General features: G+C 40.0%; 1 protein-coding gene across 5 annotated transcripts in view; it reads left to right on the top strand.

Moving 5' to 3' along the window:
* The window catches only part of KAT6B (lysine acetyltransferase 6B), a 118262-nt gene extending 97690 nt beyond the window's left edge, over positions 1-20572 (top strand). For all 5 annotated transcript variants that reach the window (XM_027805493.2, XM_027805494.2, XM_005439207.4 and 2 more), the window contains exons 13-17: positions 9817-10048; positions 12145-12304; positions 12921-13187; positions 14446-14761; positions 16683-20572. In XM_027805493.2, the coding sequence (XP_027661294.1) occupies positions 9817-10048; positions 12145-12304; positions 12921-13187; positions 14446-14761; positions 16683-19168 (3461 nt within the window). In that variant the 3' untranslated portion in view covers positions 19169-20572. The remainder of the gene's footprint in view (positions 1-9816; positions 10049-12144; positions 12305-12920; positions 13188-14445; positions 14762-16682) is intronic.
* The last annotated feature ends 1828 nt before the right edge of the window (positions 20573-22400 follow it).

Below are 22400 nucleotides of genomic sequence, written 5' to 3'. Positions count from 1 at the left end.
GGACTTCATTGCTGATTGCTTAAGTGCGTAACGTGATGAGCTGAATAACCGATGGGATCCAAATGCTTAAAGGCATGTGTTGTTGCTCTGATTTGCAGTGCAGTTAATCTGTAGAGCTGGTGCTGAGATGCACCGTGCATTTGAGGTCCAGATGTTCCTGTTTATTATGTAATTGTTCTGGCCCAAGTGATTGGTTGGAATACCTCTGAGTTTGTCATGTTATTTAAACAGCTGCAAGTTTTTATACTTTAGTGGGCATATTCATACTGGATATAGTACTGCCTGATAGGAAAACAGTATTTAAAATGGGCAGAAACACATCTACAATGTTAATGCAGAAAACACAAAAGTGTTGAATGTTCCCCAGCCTTTGTCTGGACAGAAGATCATAGAAGTGCTCTCCAAGATGAATCCTAAATAGTAAGAGAATACATTTGCTTCTTGGTGAGGCTTCTTAAAATTGTCTATCTTAACAGTTAATGGAGACCCATACTTGTTTAAAATACTTTTTCCCACTTTTTTGTAACAGTAGAAAAAACATAACAAATGCAGTGACTTTTGCTGTAAACTCAGTAAACTGTAAGATATGATAGAATATTTATGTTAGCTTCTTGTACTGAGCATTATTCATACTAAATGGTAGGAAATGGAACTGCATTTTTTTAGAACCGTGTGATAGTGGTTAATGAGAAATAAGTTTGTGTACAACTAACTTGGTTCCTAATTCAGCGTGAATATTTCGGAGCACAGCATGGGAGGGAGCATGTAGATGGATCCTTATGTCGGAAGGTGACTGAACTATATTTGGAAGCTGAAAGACAGCAGGTGAAGTTGCTTGTCAAGTAGGAAGTCTTGAAGTGAGGCATAGACTTATGTCCAGCTTCCGATTTAGCAAACCCATGGATGGCACCAGTGACCAAGACATGCAAACCTGGCAGTTGAATGGAACAGTTGGCCCAGAACTGAAGGTCCGGAGAGCTGTTTGGAGTTGATACAACCATGATGGTGATGTGTCACAGGCACCAGCTGGAATGGCTGCACTGGCACATCAGAAACTAACTTGGACAGAACTTCTAGGGGACTAAGCAGCCATCCAGGTCTTGAGCTTCTTGGAGAGTGGGTTTTGCAAGAGACAATATGATTGGGGTGGACAAGGAAGGGGGGGCCCTCTCGCACTGCATTTGAGATCCCACTATTCCAGTTGCTCAAGTCCTGAAGAGAGAGGAGGAATTAGAAGACTGTGCTCTGTCATAGAGCTGTCATCTCGTTGGGGTTACAGAGATGCAGTGGGGTAGCTCAGAAGGCTGGGCTGCTGCAGTAGATGGATAATAGTCTCTTCAGGAAGGACAGGGCAGGGAAGCCAAGGAGTGGAGGTTGTGCTCTGTACAAGGGAATGACTTGGAAGCATGGAGCTCTGCTACGGGAAGGGTGATAGGCCTGTCACATCCGTATGCCTCGGAATCAGAGGACACATCAGCAATCCTGAGTACTGTGGTGGGCATTTGTTATAGACAACCTGATCAAAAAGGGAAGAGGATGAACCTTCCAAACAGGTGGATGACATCAGCTAGTGGAAGGCCCTTGTTCTCAAGAACTACTTGGAAACACCGTGCTGGGAGGGTGAAGCATAGCAGGGTAAAAGCAATAATCCAGCGGATTGCTGCAGAGTGTTTGGGACAATATTTTGACACAGATTTTGGAATGACTAGCTAGGGCAAATGCTCTGCTGGATCTGCTTCTTGAAACTAAAGAGGAATCGGTCGGGCAGGTAACAGTCAGTGGCAGCCCAGGCTGTGGCAGCCCAGGCTGTAGCATGTATGAGATAGTAGGGTTTCAGATCCTGAGGGAAGTGAGGAGGGCAACTAGCAGACTAAAGCCCAGAATTTTACCTTGTTTAGAGAACTAGTAAGTGGTGTCCTGTTAGGGGCTGCTGTGAAGGGCAGAACAGCGTGGTACATGTCGTTCTCCAGAGACAGTTTCCTCAAAACTGTGGAAGAGACTCGTTCTAATGTTAATGAAGATAGCCGGCACGACAGTAAGGCTGCTAGGAGAACCTCCTGATCTGAGCAAAAACAAAGTCTGCCAAAGGCACTGGTATTGCCCGCATGTGCAGGAATGGAATTAAGCCAAAGTTTGGTTGGAGTTGAAAGTGAGGGATGTGGAGAGTAAGAGGAGAGCTCTTACAAGTATGTGGACAGCCATAGGAAGAGTAAGCAGAACATCGCCCTGCTGCTGAATGGAGTAGGCATCGTGTGACAGCATGGGGGCGCGGTCGGGATCTCGGAAGGGATCTGAGGTACTCAGTACTTTCTTTGCCTTGGCTTTCACTGACAGGGCCTGTTCTCAGGTGTGGCAGAAATTAAGGAGCAGAGAGAGATGCCATCCATGGTAGAGGAAGATCAAGTTACAGAGTACTTAAGTAAAACGGACATGCACAGACTCATAGGACCAGGTGAGATTCACACAAGGGAACTGGCTGACATGGTTGCGAGAGCTCTCATTATCATCTTTGAGAAGTAATGGCAATTGGGGAGCATCCTCAAACTGAAAGGTGGCAAATGTTACGTGCATCTTCAAAAAGGACAAGGGAGAGTGGACAACCACAACAATGGGTGAAATAAATGGATTTGTATCATCGTGATATGAGAAAGATGATAGAGCATTTGGCTTTGTATAAGTTCATGTAACAAACACCGAGATGGTTCTGGATCTGTATAACTTTTGTCTACAAATACTACTACATATGCTGTCTTCTGAAACTTACGCTGTTAGCATTAGATTGGCTCGTGGTAGGAGAACTTATTTGAAAGTAAACTTCAGGAAGTTTGGAAGTGAAATGCTGTCAGCAGGCTGTCATTTTAAGAACTGTGTTGCATAGGTGCATTTTGACCTGGACTTGATGATGTGGTATGCAACGCTGGCAGCTTTCTTCAAGCCTATTTATTGGATTGGTGATGTGTTTCTGTTGTTAGTGTAGCTGAACAGGTCCAGAAAGATAAAACAGAGTTTAGTTGTGCGTTGACGGCAATTTTGGCAAATTAATTTGATTGCAGTGGCCTTAGTACATGGCTAGAGACCAAGCGTGTCCCTTAGAATGGCAACAGTGCTTCTGTCTTTGTTTTCTGTCTTCTCCTTGATTCACAGGCGGTTAAGCCATTTACAACTGAGCTGCTGAATGCCAGTACATACAGATGACATGTCTCGTAGGCGAACTGAAGCTGGTGACAGTTTACCTTATTATGACATGCTGTATGTTGTAGCAGCTCAGTAGCTGTTTCATGACTCTGTGAGAACTGACAACCTGACAGTTGTTATAAGCGATGTCATTCCTGTTTGTGAGTTGAAACCTGTTTTTAAAATGGGCTTTCTGTGCAGGCAAGGCTTGAACAAGTTTGGAACCGTTTTAAGTTTGCTTTTTTGTTTTGCTGTGACAGCCACAGTCACTTCGAGGTGCACCTGTTCCAACATGGCCTTATCCATGGGCCATGACCATAGCCCTGGTCCAGCATGGCCTTATCCACAGCCACTGTCCCTTCAGAGGTAAATGAGCTCCAGCACGGCCTTATCCCTGGCCACAATCCCTTCAGGGCCGTACCTGATCTGTCACGGGCTTATCCATGGCCATACACTTCGAGGTGCTCCAGCACGGCCTCATGCGCAGCCAGAGATGCTTCGAGGTGTACCTGCTGCAGCGTAGACTTGTCCTTGGGCCACAATCCCTTCAGAGGCATACCTGCTGCAGCACAGACACCCGTGACCACAGACGCTCCAATATACACCTGCTTGGGCATGAGCTTATTCATGGCCACAGGGGCTTTGGGGTGTTCTGCTCCTATGTGGACTCATCCACAGGTCACAGTCCCTTTGACTCGAGTTCACACTGGAGTTCCAGCCTGTCCAGTACAGCAGCACAGGAACAGCAGCCGTGCGCTGGCCACCTGCCAGCCCCGCCGCATCGCCATGGCTGTTATCAGAATGTTCCCGGGCACAGCACAGTAAGATGATAAGCAGTACAGCGAGCAGCAAAGGCAAGAGGCAGCCACTAACAAGCACTAGACGAATATACAGTAAGGCAAGCAAGCCCCATGGTAAGCACAGAAACCTTTCTCTTCATAGCTAAACAGCAATAACAGCCATAAATGTTACCTAGCATGTTCCAATCAAATCTGTTGTTACCTCGAACCCTTCAAGCCCCACATTGGGTGCCAAAAACTCTCGTGGTTTAACCCTGGCCAGCAACCAAGCACCTCACAGCTGCTCGCTCACTCCCCCTCACCCAGAGGGATGGGGAGGAGTATCGGAACGGAATGTAAAACTCAAGGGTTGAGATGAGAACAATTTGATAGGTAAAGCAAAAGCCGTGCATGCAAGCAAAGCAAAACAAGCAACTCATTCACTACTTCCCATCGGCAAGCAGGTCTTCAGCCATCCCCAGGAAAGCAGGGCTCCATCACGTGTAGCAGTTACTTGGGAAGACAAATGCTATAATGTCAGATGTGTCCCCCTTCCTTCTTCTTCCCCCAGTTTATGTACTCAGCATGATGTCATATGGTGCAGAATATCCCTTTGGCTAGTTCAGGTCACCTGTCCTGGCTCTGTGCCCTCCCAGTTTCCCGTGCCCTTCCAGCCCTGTTGCTGGCAGGGCCCAAGAAACCAAAAAGTCCTTGATTTAGTAGAAACATCACCAGCAACAACTAAAAACATCAGTGTATTACTAACATTGTTCTCACACCAAATCCAAAGCACAGCACTGCAACAGCTACGAAGAAGAAAATTAACTCTATCCCAGCTGAAACCAGCACAGTATAGCATTTCTAGGATTGTTCCAGAATATAATGTTTTTTTTTAAAAATAGAAATAGTAAATGTAATTATAGCAAAAATACTTGTTCAGAACCTTCATATTAGCGAAGTTCTCTTGCCTCTCAGGTGAATAGGAAACCACTAATGAAGTGTTCATTCAGTCTTGTGTAATATGCCTACCACACATAGTTACTTCTGTGTGTAACTGAGCCACAGTGTGGCCATGCACTCCTGTGTGGATACAGACAAGTGTAATTCAGACACCTACATCCAGGTCACAAATGGACTGGAGGGAAGGGAGGACAGGACTGGGATTTTTGGTTTGGTGGTTTACTTAAGTTAAATTACTCGGCTTACTTGAAAACCAAATAGCTTTTTAATGGTTGTGGTCAGTATTAAACAGACTCAAAGAATCTGAACTTCTTTAGTTAGAACTTTTTTCTTCGACCATTCATCAGAAATGAAATGATAAATAGATTTATTAGTTGCCATGGGATATAAAGCATGTGTAGAGAGCACACAAGTTCTGTCATTCAAGAGTCCTTAAAGAAGATCTTCAAACTTAATTTAATTTCCTTTTGTCAATTCTAGTTTGTTCACTTGGGTCTTTCTCAGTATACCAGTTAATTTGTTTAGTGTCTTTGCTGCTTCTGCCTCTGATACCGGCCTCTGTAATCTGCACCTGTCTTAAACCTGTGAGGGCTAGCCCGCTGTGGCTACCATGTTAAAAGCAAAGGGACAAGTCTCTCTTCCTTCCTTAGTTAACAACATTCAATTCAACTGTCTCAAGCTAAATTGTATCATCTGCCTTATTGGAAACTGTGGATTGATTAACGTTTAATATTAGAAAGCTGAAGTAGTGAAGTTTGGAAGTGTATCTGGCAAGGAAAGAAGGATGTGTCTCGGGCATTTGGAGATAAAAAGAGACAATAATGAAATAGCTGCTTATGGCGGTTTGAAACTTTGAAGTATGCGTAACACTGCTTTTGTGCCATAGGACTGAAAGGGGGCTGATATGATCCCAATTTTTAGAAGATTTTTGGGGAGAGTCAAGTAGGTTCACTTCATGTCAGTACCAGGCATATTAGTGGGCATGACAATAAAGAGCAGCACTAGTGAACACATAAGTGAGTGCAGTGAATGGAGGAGGAAGATGGACTCTGTGCTGCTTGCAAAAGACAGTGATACTTAACAAATCCTACAAAGTTATTAGAAAATGCCAGAAGTGGAAGGCTGATACGCATCTGGCGGGTTCCATTTGTTTGGAGAGAGCCAGAGGAATTTTGTTTGCATGGGAGTTTCACAAGATGGTTGCCCGGTTTTAGTCTGTCCCTTGGATTTTTATGTTGACCACTGTCAGAACATGCTACTGTCAAACTGGACTCCTGATCTCATGCTGTTTAATTTGTTTTGAGAGACAGAACTGAGCATAACAAAACCAGTAGTTAACTAACTTGTCGGTTTCTGGAGACTGACATGGATGTATTAAAGTTACTGTTTTAACAATAGTATGTTGTGGGCTCTGCTGTAGCTATTTCAGGGGAGTTACAGACTAGGAATGCTATAGATTAAAACAAGATACAGCACGAGTTAATTTCTTTAAATGTATGTTTTAACGTCTGATTACCTCCTAAAATTGTGTTGAAGGCATAAAAATATATGTATCTTCATATTAACTTCCCCTTTCTCAAATTGAATTTCTTCTAATTGTTTTAAATCTTGAAGATAAAACCTTAGTGGTCCTGGGGAGGTTTGCATGACAAAAATCAAAGGCTGCAAGTCGCATGTGCCATGTTGCTTCACTATAAAGGCTGCAGATAATGCCAGAAATAGAAATCATTAATCGTATTTGGCTGCTTAATTTTGTGATACCATCACTCATATGCCCAGAAGATAAAACAGACAACTCTTTGTTCTTCTAGATTAGGTCTTATATTTTGTTGTGGGTGGGTTTTTGTGTAACATACTAGTCATGTCTGACTGTCGGAGGGGGTGGGGGGGTGGAGAGGAGCTGTACTTTGTTCTCTGAATGTTACTGATGTTCATAGTCTGATATCAGGGGTTATAGTTTTAAGAAAGTTTCTTTCAAGTTTCCACTTTGAGGCTGTCCGTTATTAAGATTAGGTAGACACAATGACACTGGAGGTATCTGTTTAACAGGGGCATATTGTACTCATTTCAGATGCTTCAGGATAGATACACGAACTACCAAGATCAGTGTTTTTTATTTACCTGCAACTTAGATCAATTATTTGGCGTCTCTTTGGTAAGTTTAATTTAATAGATGTCATTCAAATCACAGAATCTGTTAAGAGAAACTTTCCATTCAGTGCTCGTTACATGTAACGGAGACTGTTACCTTTGATTTACATTTTTGAACCTGTAGAATGTGAGTATTTTGGATAAGCATAGGTTATGTTGTAGGGTGTGTTAAGAATACTGACAGATGCAGTTGCCACGCAGGTGAAGTTTCACTGCTTTCATGTAGAGTAAAAATCTGTGGAAATGACCGCTAAGAACTTGTCTCAAAGTCCCCAGCCACTGGAAGTATCTGATGAGCAAGGATATACTAGTAAAACTAAAGCTACATGTGGTTGCCTAACTGATTCCAAAGTCTTGATAGTGGATTCTTACTAAGCCTCATAAGATGATTAGCAAGAAAGTATAGTTATATTATTAACAACCCTGTTTATGTGTGAGGAAAATGGAAGAGGAGGAAGACTTCTTGACAAAGTAATTATAAAGTATAGTGAAATACAAGAATGAAATCCGGGTCTTGCAAAGAGCCTACAAATGCTTTCTGTTAGTGCCAAAGTTTTCTTTATTGTGAAGTTGGTAGGTTAAACTGTCAAGTTACTTAAAGCAACTGTAAGTTCTCTCATAGATTTATTTTTAAAAATCTAGGTTGTTCTCCCTCTCTTTTCTTGCATTGAGACTTGTATCCCTACCTGCACTGCTACCGTTTTACATGTTTTTCTATCGGCAGTGACATCTTGGTGTAAAACTTGTCTTTATATGTTTTAAACAAGCTCATTCAAAATTCTTTCTTGGTACAAGTGAAGCTTTGTCTAAAATTATGCAGAATAGGCTATGCACTATAGATCATCTTTGTGCAGTTGGAACTGAAACAGTAGTTCTTTACCTTCTAACGATTCGGGATGCAGTGTGGTTTTGATTGTGAAGTTTGGCTTTTCCTGTCAATATTTAGTAAGTAAGTGTTTTTGATAGATCTTAATCCTAAGTACTAAGATGTATCATCTAGTTATAAAAAAAAATCTAACATGCTGCAGCTTCAAATGTTAACACATCTTTGTTTTCTTAATTTTTAAGGTAGTTTTTCTTTAAAACAGAATAAATTTATGTACTGTGTAGTACCAGGCAGGCTTTTACGTAGGCATCTGTGCGCTGTGTGGTAGTAGGCAGATGTGGGAAGGTATTCCTCCTGAAGCTCTGGCATTTTATTATAAATCGTGCTGATAACAATGAAGGGTACGCTACTGACTTCAGTATCTGTGGTGTTATTGATCGCCTGAAATGCAGTAGGAAGTCTGCTTTTCTGTGTAAACATTTTGATGCAAACTGGAGGTTAGTTACGATGACCAGTGCATATGTATTTTCCAAATTCTGTTGTGGACCTTTTGTATTGCCCCCAAAAAAGGGAGGACCGTTGTTGCAGACTGAGTAAATATGCAGGTATGTATGTGTGTGTGCATTTCAAGTGTTTGTATTTATAACAAAACTAGATGTCTGTGTGTATACCGTTTGTATATGGTAGACATACAAGAAAATAAGGAAACAGCCACTGCTTCGCTCAAAGCTGGATGTTAATCATATGCTTTTAATTTATAGCTAACTTGATTAGGAGAAACTATGTGAAGAAGTCAGGAGGATTTGTTTAGCAAATGTGACGTGGCTGTACCAGATATGTTTTAAAGCAGTCTTTGAAAAATAAAAGGAGGGATTTTCCAACTTGGAAAAAAAAATAATATTGGAAGGGGAAAAAAAACTGCATATGTTGATGGATTCCAAATGACACTGAGTAATGTAATTCTATAAGCATGATGTCCATGCTTGTGGTGGAATAGCATTTTTGTAAGTCTGATGTTCAAGGCTTGTGTTTTGCTAGTGTTGGTAAAGGCACAGTGCAGAATATTTATCATGGAGGGATGAATTACTGTGAAAGGATAAGTTTTATTAATTGTGTTATGTTTTGTTTTTTTTTTTTTTATCCTGCATTGTTTTAATGGTGGCAAAACCCAGACTTCTGTTACTGCCAAGCAGATGGGTTCTACTTGAAATTGTGAAAGCTTCTTAAAGCTGAAGAGAGTTAAAAAGGACTTAAAACGTACACAGAATATCAAATGAGGGTAGTGTATTGTATAGTAGCTGATCGGTTACTGTCTTGAAGACTGCAGACTGGAATTCTGTGAATATTCTTAAATGTGAATTAAGGGAGATTATTTTTTAATTATTTCTGCTATGTAATTCTCCTAGTAATTCCACTTGTGAATTATGTCACCTCTGAAATACAACAACTAACTGTTTAATCAGAAACTGATGTCACCTGGGGCTTCTTGAAGAAAAATGACTTAACTGATTTTACCCATGACACTTCCTCTTGAGGTTCTTCTGAAAATTCTTAGCTTCAGTGATATAACTCAGGTATAAATGTTTCTCAAAAGGCTGGACAGTTGTAGTTCTAAGTGAGACCATGGATGATGAGACCTGTTGTGAAATGTGTTGGCTTATTATTTCCTCCTTGCTTTAGGATTAGGAGGGGGGGGGGTTGGTCAATGTTTGAATCTCATCACATCTGAGTCTCTTTCAAGGTTTTAATTTCTATGCCACTATGAAAACAGTTCTCTTCTGTGGAAAGGATTTCTCTAATTGCAAGAGTTACCAATAATGCAGTCAGTCATGCTGATCTGTCTGTTAATATCAGCTTTCTTAAGGGGTAGTTCAAGTTCTTTAGTTTTGTTACCTCAGTAAGGTATTCTGTTTCTTTTTCTTCTAGGCTATTTGCTTTCTAGAAGAGAGGGTCAAGCAGGATCTCCTGAAAAGCCATTGTCTGATCTGGGTCGTCTCTCATACTTGGCTTACTGGAAAAGTGTCATATTAGAATATCTTAACTGCCACCATGAAAAACAAATCAGCATCAAAGGAATGAGTCGAGCTACTGGAATGTGTCCACATGATATTGCCACAACCCTGCAGCAACATAGCATGATAGATAAAAGAGAAGATAGGTCAGTGAATCTATTTTTTTAAAAAAAGATAAATTAAAAATACTAAGACAAAACATTTTCTTTACTTACAAAGCAGTTGATGTGGAAAATGTCTGTGTAAAATTGACTGGAAAATGAATGATAATCATCATACTGAGTCAGTACAGCTGGGTCTTGTTAATGGGGTCTTACATAAAGAGGTTTTCTCCCCAAACAAATGGTGGTGTCTTGGATCCTCTTTCATGTTAGTGATTATTAGAAGGGTGCAGCCAGCTTGAAACATTTTCAGTGAAGAATTTTGTTTCATTCAGTATCATCTTCCGTAAGTACAGTTCCCGACTATTGCTTTGCATACCAGTGAGGGAGAAATTTGGGGTCGTGGGTGGCAGTCTCTCTTCCGACACCCTCTTTTGCAATCATTACTGAACTCACACAAGCCATGGGATCACAGCAGCTCTACATCAAGTTCTCCTGCCCAAGGTACTGGGAATGCAAGTTTCTGGTTAATGTTACAAACGGTGTTGAAAATTAGTGCACCGGAAAGGTGAGTTTCATTTGGTGAATATCTTCTTTCTTAATGATCTTGATAGATACTTTAGATTTTAAGTGGTTTGGTTTTGTTGTGTGGCACTTATTCTTTCTTCCTTCTGTAAAATGCTATAAATGACTTTCAATGGTATTTGTGTTTCTAAAGAGCTTCTTAATTCTTTCTGGATATTCCAATCATACAAACTTTATAATTAAGCACAACTGCCTTTACAAACAGCAGGTTGCCAAAAAATGAAATTAAGATCAGGAACAGCTCAGCCTCAGTAAGCTATACGTACATCAAGCACTAGTATTCAAAACTACTAAGTTTTGAACTAGTAAAAATGCAAGCCTTCAAAAAGGAGACTGGCTTTACAGGATAGTGTTAGGAGTAAGAGGAATGCTGTCATTGCATTAAAACTTCTAACTTACTGGGATGCTTATTTATGGACAACTTGATGGGACAAATGCATTTTAAGGAAGAATCAAATATGTGTTCATTACTTATATGCAGCTTCTGCCCTGTCACAAACTATTATAGGCCCTGAATACTGACACCCAGTTACAAAATAACATATTTTTTTGTTCATCTACAGAATGCAAAATACCTTATGAACAAGGTCCGTTAGTTTTTTCTCATGTATAAAGTGTAGTCAGGGACATGAACTGGCCTGGCCAAAGGCATCCAGAGGGTCAGTGGTTGAGCCAGGAAAAGAAATCCTATCTTTGAAATTCCCACCAGACACTTAACTTGGGAATCGGGTGTGGCTTCTTAAGATTTCCTACATTTTGTTCATTTTTCTTACATGTAGTGAAGTAGGAGTTAGTCACAATTCTGTGAAAAGGGTTCACCTATATCTGATTTTTTTTAAAAGCATTTTCTCAGTGAAAAGCAGTGTTGTCACTTAACCTGCCTGACTCTTTACAGCGTTTGAAATCCTTGCTAAATAAACAACATATTTTTGGTTGTTACTGTATAGTGCTTTGTAACAGGGGACTTTGGTGGTCTATGTGCTAGTATATTAGCATACTCGGCTATTACATTCTTTCTTTATCTACTTTAGACATGCTACTTCTTTTCATAGTAATTAGAAAGTTGTTTTCTACTGCATCAGCATAAGACTAAGGTACACTTTTATGCTCCATTAGAAAACCAATGTTTCATCTATCTTCAGTTGTAATATTAATGATTTTCTCCCTCTTTACTTGATGATCCACAGTTTTCGCTATTTATGCTTGTATGTCATATTAAAATTGGAAATTGTTCTGGCAGTGGCTGAAATACCAACAGTAGATCTCTTGCATGGGTTTAGAGCAGTCAACTATACAACTGTTACTTTCCTCTGTTGCCCTAGTGATACTCAGTATTGAGCTTTCACTGCATAAACTGTTGTTTCCTTACTTCCCCTTAGTAAACGGTCAGTAGTGTAAGCATGTTATCTGTGTGTGTCAGCTGATACTTTGAATTTGATGTATCCATTTATTTACCCATCCATTTTCAGAGGTTATTGCGCAAAAGCATTCGAACTGTAGGAAAGCTGTTTTAGATGACCACTTTCTAAAATAAATTACTATTTATTGGATTGTAGATTTGTAATTATTAGAAGGGAAAAGCTGATTTCAAGTCATATGGAGAAACTGAAAGCAAATCCGCGTATCAATGAAGTAGATCCCGAAAGCTTGAGATGGACTCCTTTGTTAGTTTCTAATGCTGCGGTTTCTGAAGAAGAGAGAGAAGCAGAAAAGGAGGTAATAGCAGAAACTTCTTCTGAATTTCCCTTCCTTTGGATTTCATCACTGTGAATATTTAATGTTAGGCTGTCTTAAATAGAGCAGTTTTAACTTTGACCCCTGCTTAACGGCAGAGGGTACTGATATTACTGTAAAGCACAATTTTTGGAAGCTGTGCAGTAAGACATGGTAACTTTGGGGGGATGAATATGAGAACTTAAAACGGGACTCACTTGTCATGGAGCTGTATTTATCACTCTCGAGGTAGTCGAAGAGCATGTAATCAGATCAAATTTGGTGCAGAGCTCAGGGGCTGCGGTGTCAATCGATTCTTTGTGTTATGAACTTGCTCAAAGTGATCCATGTCAGTGGGCATGTAATGTAGTGCTAAAGGACTTAAATCAATTCGCTGCATCATTAATAGTGCTAAATATCCCATGAAATGCAATCTTCTTTGGTTTGTTATACTAACTGTTGTAAAGGAGCTACTAGATGATTCAGCTGAAATGTTGTTGCTAGGTTAGCCAGCAGTGCTAATCAGGGTTGACTTATTGTAACTTTTTAGCTGAATGTAAAGGATATGGCTAAGTAAATGCTGTTTCAGTGACCCATTATTTTAACCTCAACCCTTCAGGCTGAGCGTCTGATGGAACAAGCTAGCTGCTGGGAAAAGGAAGAGCAAGAAATATTCTCCACGAGAAGTAATAGTAGGCAATCACCTGCAAAAGTACAATCTAAAAATAAATATTTGCGATCTCCAGAAAGTGTGGCGGTGGTGGGGGAGCGAGGGCAATCCACAGAGCAATCTAAGGAAAGCAGCGAGGAGGATGGCGGGGATGAGAATCAGCAGAGTTCGCCTCCCCGGCTGACAAAGCCACAGTCGCTGGCCATAAAAAGAAAGGTGTGTTACTTGAATGGTTTTGTTTATAGCCATTCCTCTCTGATTTAAATCAAATCGCTATTATCGAAATAACAATCTGGGGGTTTTATATAAATGTATGGTAGACTGTTTTAATCCTTTCTGTACTGTTTGGACACAGAACACTTGCCTGTCTGCTTTTTCCACCCTCTGTCCAATTTTTTTATCTTCTGGATTTTTCACAGAACTCTTAAAATGCTGGTGACACAAAAAATCAGAATTTCCTGTTAATTTTGAAACTAGTGATTGCCCTCTGCTGTTTGGCATTGGTATTGGTTCAATATTTTAATGGTTCTTCCTTTTCTCATTTTAAGATGGAGTCCCGCTTGTGGGGTTTGCCTTTTTCTTGTTCTTAATATAGGAAAAAGGAGTATACTGTTTTTCAAAAGCAAATGCTGTTAAAGCAAACTAGGAAGTTTTTAACCCATATTCTTCTAATTGTCAAGAGATTTAAATGTTAAATTCTGGTGATTGCAATGTTTATGTAATTCTTAATTTTAATGAAAAATCAGCTCTATGAATGGTGTAAGTTAGTAAACTAAGCATCCCAAAATTTTAAAGCCATCACCTTAGCACATGTGTTTAGGTGTATCTGGTGAGAATTAGGGAACTGGAGTGTCCCTTTGCTTATACTTTAGGTGAGCAAACTTGAAAAGTAACTAGAAAACTGTGAGAATGCCTAATAAAAGAAATATAAACTGTTGGAGTAGATATTTCTTTATAGCAGCCAACTGTAGGATTCTTTTAGTGTATTGCGGAGACCCATGTAAAGCTTAAAGTGCACTTCCTTTGCTGTTACCTATTTTTCTGTATACATACTATTTCTAAAATAGCAGTAACGAGAAATGTAGAAGAATAAACTTTGATACTTGTGAAGGTGGTTGGGGAGTTATAAACCCACGAAGGAAAAATGTGTAAGTACAACTTACATAATATTGCTATGAATATGATATGACAGAAGGTAAAAGTCACTACAACGTGAAGAAAACTCTAGTCTTAACTTTCACCTACAGAAAGATTTGTGTGCATGTATACATACGTGCCGATTTTAACTGTTTAAACATTTTACTTTTAGATTTTGTCTATATTTGAATTTGAATCAAGGTAAGGTATATTTTTTTTTTTAATTGAGTAAATAGATTATTGTGTACTTGCTTTACAGAAATTTTTTTACGTCTGTCCAGAGTCAGCTAACAAACAGGAATGTAGTAAAAGTTAGATTTGTGGCATTATTTTTCAGAGACCTTTCATACTGAAAAAGAAAAGGGGCCGTAAACGCAGAAGGATTAATAGCAGTGTTACAACAGAGACCATTTCAGAAACAACAGAGGTGTTGAATGAGCCATTTGATAACTCTGATGAAGAGCGTCCCATGCCACAGCTGGAACCGACCTGTGAGATGGATGGGGAAGATGATGACTTGAAGCCTGTGATTAGAAAAGCTTTTGAATATCAACCTGGGCAGCAGAAACAGGAGAAAGAGGAGGAGGAAGAGCGAGAGCAAAACAAGGAGGAGAAAGATATTAGCTGTTATCGGAGTGATGACAATTGTACAAGTAAGCTGAAAGTGTTCTTTTATCTTCACAACATTAATTTGTTGGGTGACCTTCAAAGGAAGCATTTAGTTTTGACACAAATCTGGAAATTTTTAACAAGACTTATTTAGCCATTTTGGTCTTAGAACCTTATGATCTTAACAATGCTGTCTGCTTAGAGGTGCTATCAGAACCATTAATCTCACGTAGTTTATTAGAATTTAGTGGTGGATTCAGGTACTTCTTGTTGTTGTTGTTTCTGTTGTGTTTACTTCACTGGTTATTCCCCACCTATTAATATTATAATCTGGTTTTTCTATTCAGAAAACAAATGTTTTCTAGTCTGAAGTGCTGCAGTCCTTCTCATGTTGCCAAAACCAACTTTTATGTCCCTGCAACAGGGCATTTCATACTCAACCGAGCAAGAGTATCACTGGAGTATTCTCCAATATTGGTATTGTACCTTTGGTAAAGGGTGCAAGCAAAAAGTAAGATTTGATTTACACAGATCTCTTTCAGCATTGTTGGTAATTCATGGAAATGTTTGTTTCTGAGGCACAGTATGTCCTCAGTGCTAGGGTCCCTAATTTTTTCTCCACAAAGGAGGGATGGTTTTAACTGTGTTCTTTCAAAGCTGCTTATCTAGTTTGATTTCAAGGGTATTTCCTGGCAGAAAAGCTAATGGATGGATAGTGAAACTATTAATAAGCTGTTCTGAACATATGCTCATCCCTTGACCTCCTGGCTCTCAAATTACACTTTAAAGTTTTAATTCCAGAATGAATGGCTGGATTCTCAGGTCTATATATTTTCTCTAAGAAGCCAGTGGGTATTATTTTAGTATTTTAATAATTGCATGGGAAGATTAATTTTTGTGATCCTCAGTAGAGGGTTCATGCGCTGTTTTCTATTTTAAACAGCTTTTGTGTGACTAGTGCAACCATGCTTACAAATACCGGTGCTGTTACAAACCAGTGCACAGTTACATTAGACTATTACCGCTTTTTCCTGCCTCTTAACAGAAATTAATTAAACTAATGGTAGAAAATTCAGTGTTCCAGCTGTGCCCCAGTGGTCAGGTTTGCACTGCTTTAACTAAACTGGTATTGTGTCTTTGTCCATGGACCATGTCATCACATCAGTCAACTGTAAGAGTGTTAACAGCGCTACAGTGAGAGGCAGAACTTGGCCAAGGACTATCGCTGTAGCCATTACGCTCCCAAGTGCAGCATGTTACATCCTGAGAGTTCTCCCTTTTTCTGGTGTATATGTAAGTGGTATCTGGGAACAAAGGAGAGGAGAGGAGTGAGTGTGTTTGGGTGGTTCTTTATAGTCAATGGATTAATTTAGTGTTCTGACCCATCTTGTGTTGAATTTCAATTATCATTTGCCTGTTGCCATGTGTTGTGAGCTGTATCATGATATGCTGCCCCTGAGAAGATACTAGTATGAACCACCTTTTTTCAGTGTTGGTACTAAAGCATGATGATGCCTTGTCCTCCAGAACGATCAAATGGGAAACTCCAGGCTCTCATGGGTTATTACTGTCACAGAAGATGAATATGCATTAAATCGATGTCTATATAAAGCGATTCTATTCTAAAAAGAAAGGTTGATAATCAAATACTTGGGCAATATTTTCACTGTAGTTTACATGCCAGATGATTTAAATGTCTGGGATTCTTCTAGAGTATAGATGGTGGCTCTGATGGTCACTGTTGAAAGGCACCGAACAAGGGGAACTTTACATGTTTGTGTAAGTGTGTTTGAGCTGTAGGCAGTGTGTCATTCTCTTGTGGTTTGAGATGTGTTTAGAGCTCTTGTTCCAGAGTTTCTTGATGCATTTTGAGTTCATGTATTACTTTTGGGTTGATGTTTGAAAATATTGATTAGTTTGTGCAAGCTAAGACTTTCCTTTGTCTCTATTTATTGCCTCCCAAAGATAACACAGAGGATGTAGCTGTGTTGGAAGACAGCACTAAAGACAATCTTGAACCTTTAAAGAGTAAGCAGGGTTGGCCCAAAGGAGTTAAGCGTGGTCCGTCTAAATGGAGGCAAAGCAAGGAAAGAAAACCTGGCTTTAAGCTTAATTTATACACTCCACCTGAGACTCCTATGGAGCCTGACTATCAGGTGCTGGTGGAGGAGCAAAAAGAAGTAGCTGAAGACAAGCCCTGCTCAGTTCCTGCTGTTACGGAGGAAGAGGTTAAAGAGCCAGTTGAAGTATTACCACCACCAGATAATGAAGTAAAAGAGGCCGAACCTGAACCTCGGCATCTACCCAGTGAACACTTTGAAAAACAGGAAAATGATCTGACGAAAGCTGGGGAAGAAGAAAGGAATGTAGAAGAAGGTGGAATCAATGCAAAAGATCAAGAAAAAGACAAAGCAGAAGAGGTGTTCCTGCAAAAAGAGGAGTCCATGCATTTGGATGATCAGGAGGAAGAGGAGGAGGAGGATGAAGAACCGTCTCGCAATGAGGATCATGATGCAGACGATGAAGACGATAGCCACATGGGTTCAACAGAAGTGGAGAAAGAGGAATTGCCTGGTGAAGCTTTCAAAGAAATGCTGGAAACACAGCAGTCTTTTTTAGACGTAAATGTTCAAACTGGTAATTCAAATCAGGAGGACTTAATGGGCTGTGGTGTTGACCTTGCAGCTCACGAGTGTGACAGTGACCAGAAAGAACTTGCTACAGATTCAGACCCAGTGCCTGAATCTGATGATGATCATACCGGTAACAACCAGGACCAAAAAGGTGGTGAAGAATTACATTCCGATTTCAAGGGAGAGAGTACTGAGACCATGGAAATTGATTCAGAAACGGTCCAAGCCGTACAGTCTCTAACTCAAGAATCAAGTGAGCATGAAGATACGTTTCAGGACTGTGCAGAGACTCAAGAGGCCTGTAGAAGTTTGCAAAACTATGCCCATAATGACCAAAGTCCCCAAATGACCACACTGGATGATTGTCAGCAATCTGACCACAGTAGCCCAGTTTCATCCGTGCACTCTCATCCCAGCCAGTCGGTTCGTTCTGTGAATAGCCCAAATGTTGCTCCATTAGAGAACAGCTATGCTCAGATCAGCCCAGATCAAAGTGCCATTTCGGTGCCGTCGCTGCAGAACATGGAGACCAGCCCAATGATGGATGTTCCTTCAGTTTCTGATCATTCGCAACAAGTTGTGGACAGTGGCTTTAGTGACTTGGGGAGCATCGAGAGCACAACGGAAAACTACGAAAACCCAAGCAGTTACGATTCCACAATGGGTAGTAGTATCTGTGGGAACAATTCTTCTCAAAACAGTTGCTCGTACAGTAGCCTTACATCTAGTAACCTAACGCAGAGTAGCTGTGCAGTGACACAGCAGATGTCTAGCATTAATGGAAGCTGCAGTATGATGCAACAAACAAACATCAGTTCTCCTCCCACTTGTAACGTAAAATCTCCCCAAGGTTGTGTTGTTGAAAGGCCTCCAAGCAGCAACCAACAGTTATCCCAGTGCAGCATGGCCACTAATTTTACACCACCTATGCAGTTGACTGAAATCCCCGAGACTGGCAATGCCAACATCGGATTATATGAAAGAATGGGGCAGAGTGAATTCGGAGCGGGGCATTACTCACAGCCATCTGCCACCTTCAGCCTTGCCAAACTGCAACAGTTAACTAACACGCTTATGGATCATTCTTTGCCTTACAGCCATTCAGCTGCTGTAACTTCCTATGCAAACAGTGCCTCTTTGTCCACCCCCTTAAGTAATACAGGGCTTGTTCAGCTTTCTCAGTCTCCACACGCTGTTCCTGGAGGACCCCAAGCACAGGCTACCATGACCCCTCCCCCCAACCTTACTCCTCCTCCCATGAATTTGCCACCTCCCCTTTTGCAGCGTAATATGACTTCATCTAATATTGGCATATCCCACACCCAAAGACTGCAGACTCAAATGGCCAGCAAAGGTCATGTTTCTGTAAGAACCAAATCCACGCCTCTGCCACCTGCTGCCGCAGCCCATCAGCCACAAATTTATGGGCGTGCTTCACAGACTGTGGCCATGCAAGGGCCCGCGCGGACCTTAACGATGCAACGTGGTATGAACATGAGTGTAAATTTGATGCCAGCCCCAGCTTATAATGTCAATTCCGTGAACATGAATATGAATACCCTTAATGCTATGAATGGTTATAGTATGTCCCAGCCAATGATGAATAGTGGATACCACAGTAATCATGGGTATATGAATCAAACGCCCCAGTACCCTATGCAGATGCAGATGGGGATGATGGGAACTCAGCCATATGCACAGCAACCAATGCAGACAGCACCCCACAGTAACATGATGTACACTCCTCCGGGGCATCATGGCTACATGAATACAGGCATGTCTAAACAGTCTCTTAATGGATCCTACATGAGAAGGTAGGCCCTTTGGAGAGACGGACTACCAAACTGGCGTATTGGATTGACCTGCACAAATATCTTTCGGAGAGTACGATTTCAAAACCAGCAATTGGTGTGAATGCAAAAACATTTGTTGGCACCATTTAAAAGCTGTATGCAGCAGAAAGCCTTATACAAGTTTTTCTTTTTTCTTTATTTCTTGTTTTGTTTTTTGTTTTAATTTGGTTTTTTTAACTTTGTGGGATTTAACTTTTCTTTTGGGGGGAATTAGGTGGTTTTCCATTTTTTTGTTTATTTCATTGAGCTTGAAGTTCTCTGGAAAGGAAGAACTCTTTCTATGAACTGCAATTACACAGCAGCTGATGGTTCAGAGCCATTTTATGTGCCTGCTCCCATTAAAAATGTGGATAAATAGACTCCAAATCTATCAGACAGTACTGGATCGTGAGCTTTTTTCTCTCTCCTTTCCCCACATGTAAATGCCTTTTAGCAGTTCTTTTATTGTATTATTTTGTTTCTGAAGGTGACACTTCTGCATGCCGCTAATGTCTTTGTTAGTGACAGTGCATTTTGTAGTACTGTACAAGTGTTGTGCTTAACAGTAAGCCATTTCTTAATTTTTTTGCCTTGATTAGGTTACCCTAGTTTGAGGGGTAAAAAAAAAAAAACAGAACTATATTTTTGTTAATTATGAAACTTGTAAAAAATAATAAAAAAAGCTGAGAAAGCTATTCACATTTTGGTTAGTTCAAAGGGTTTTATTGCTGTATGTTTAGTGTAAAGTTGAGACTCTTTTCCATTTTTGTGACCAGTTTCTTTGGGGCTGGGGTAGGAAAAAAGGCAGCTTTCTGTTTTATAAATACTGTTACGGTTTTTTGTTGATTGAAACATCTCAGTGTTTATTTGTCAAGTTTTGAAACATTTTCATATATGTCCAAATACTTGGCAGGATTTAAAAAAAAAATAGTAGTGAATTTGGTGTAAAGTTGCTATTTTATGGAAATGCCTCTAACTTTACATTTTCATTCCATCTGTAGATTTTTCTATCTTTATAAAATATTGGAGTTATTTTTTAAGGGAAAAAATAGAGCAGTAGCGTGTGAATAGCTCAAACTAAGCTTACAGATCGCATGTAAAAAGGCAAAAGTTATTTGTGTCTGTTTATATTGCTTCCTTTTTTGTAGCCTTTGTACCTGTACAGAGTGACTGTAAGGGCCGAACAGAAGAGGCTTGATACATGTAAAAATAGGACCCAGTGACACTCTTGTATTTATCTGTTATCTTTTTAGTCAGTCACTTAAAAGAATAAAACCACACAAAAAAACCCACAAAAAACCCACCCAAGAAACAAAAATAAAAACTGCAAAAAACACCCCCCCCAAGCTGTACATTTTAACATAAAATAAATTATGATGAGCCATTTTTAGCCTCTTGTGTCTTGTCATAGTTTGATGTTGCATGGGAATTACCTCCTGAAACAGTGTTTGTTACAGTGCTCTCACATGCTCGATCTAAAGCCCATTAAAGTTGATGGGGTTTGGATTAGGCTGTTAGAGCCTAAGTGTAGGTTACTCATCATAATTGCATACACCTTGTGAAAATAAAGAGTATCTAAGATTATTTTTTTTAATAATCTTAATAAAATATTGAATAAATATGTATTTAATACATTACAAGGTTGTCAATATTTAATGTATGAAACTTCTTTCCTATAGAAAGTGTTAATATATATGTAAGAGGGTATATGACAGTAACAGACGTGGTGTTTGAACTGTATCTTAATGATAGAATTGTAATCTCTTCCTTTGTCACTGTTGCTGGGTTACAAGACAATGCAGATCTTGTGTTGAACCTCAGAGTCCTGTGTATATGCATGTATATGTGTGCACACAAACACTCATATATGAACACCTCTAATTTATCAATAGAAGGCCTGTAAAAATTGAGAAGGCTGTTGATATGTGGAGCTCTTGAGTGGACCGAGTTTAAATTGGATGTGAGTGAATCTGCACCAGAAAAAATCCTTGCAAGAATTTTTCAAAACACTTCTGATGTGAATGCTACCACTGAATCCCCCCTCTAGCCCACTGACACTGCAGGAAACTTGCTAGCTAATGTGAAGGGATTGGTCATCTTGAGTGAAAACTCCTATGTCCCTGTTGCAGTATATAAAGCAGTTTTATAGGTGATATTTTATGTGCTCAGAAGTCAGAGAAATGTGTCTTCATTTAAATAAAGCCCTTAAAGTGTGTGGTGTTGCCAAATCAAGAAATTGATGCTACAGATGCATGTGCATAACGTGTTCTGGTTTACGTGGTGGGGCAGCAGTCTAAAATAGTGGACCTGAATGGGAGCTAAAACTGCTGGTCAAATGATAATTCTTGAACTTACAGGAGTTCAGAATGCTCGATAAGGAGAGCACAGTCTAATGAGGATCTTTGTTCATGGACTTGGACTGTCAAATTTGCTTTTTTGAAGGCAGAGAGTATTCATAGTACTTAAAACTGTATGTGTGTTCATCTTCACAAAGTCGCTGTCACCTTTTTTTATGCTTAGGAAAAGGAAAGTTGAACTCAACACAGTTAACGTGCAGTCTTCGAGTGTGTATGACAAGGACCTTGTGTCTTAGTTGAATAATTGTATCTCAAAGCAGCGCCATGTTATTTGAGTTTTCATTTGTGTGTGTTTACAGTCAGCAAAAAAGACACCTGGGTCTTTATCCACTGCTGTTCAGTTTCAGGTTTCCAAGCCTGTACCATACGGGCAAATCAGACCTTCTTCCCATTTCAGTATGTGCTAACCTGAAACAGATCGTCCCGACTCCAGCATATTGCTAAAGTGCTGTATTTGCAATATACAGACTAAAAGTTGGGCAGAAAATGATGTGGTGTGTGTGCACAAGAGGCGAGTTTCCAATTTATTTTTTTTTAAATTTATTTCAGAACTGAATTCTTTTCAGGACAAATGCCTCTCCTAAATCTTTTCCCATAGTGACTATTTAGCTGTGAATTGCATTACTGCACTAAAATTTCTGTCTTATAAGGCAGCTGTCTTTTCCTTGACACATGAACCTGTTCTGTGTACTCCGTGCCCTTTGCAGTGTCAGCTTTGACTGTGTGCTCTAGCACCATCCCAGCTGAGAATTAGTTCTTTCTTTAAATGTCTCCAAAGAATTCTTCAGAGTTGCAATAGATGATTCTTGTGAAATGCAGGTTTCCCTGCCCGTGCAGTCTTACTTGGTTTGACAAGTAGAA

Source organism: Falco cherrug, chromosome 9, assembly GCF_023634085.1.
Source record: "Falco cherrug isolate bFalChe1 chromosome 9, bFalChe1.pri, whole genome shotgun sequence".
Lineage (NCBI taxonomy): Eukaryota > Metazoa > Chordata > Aves > Falconiformes > Falconidae > Falco > Falco cherrug.
The sequence above is the reverse complement of the archived record's forward strand: the minus strand, read 5'-3'. Positions and strand labels throughout refer to the sequence as shown.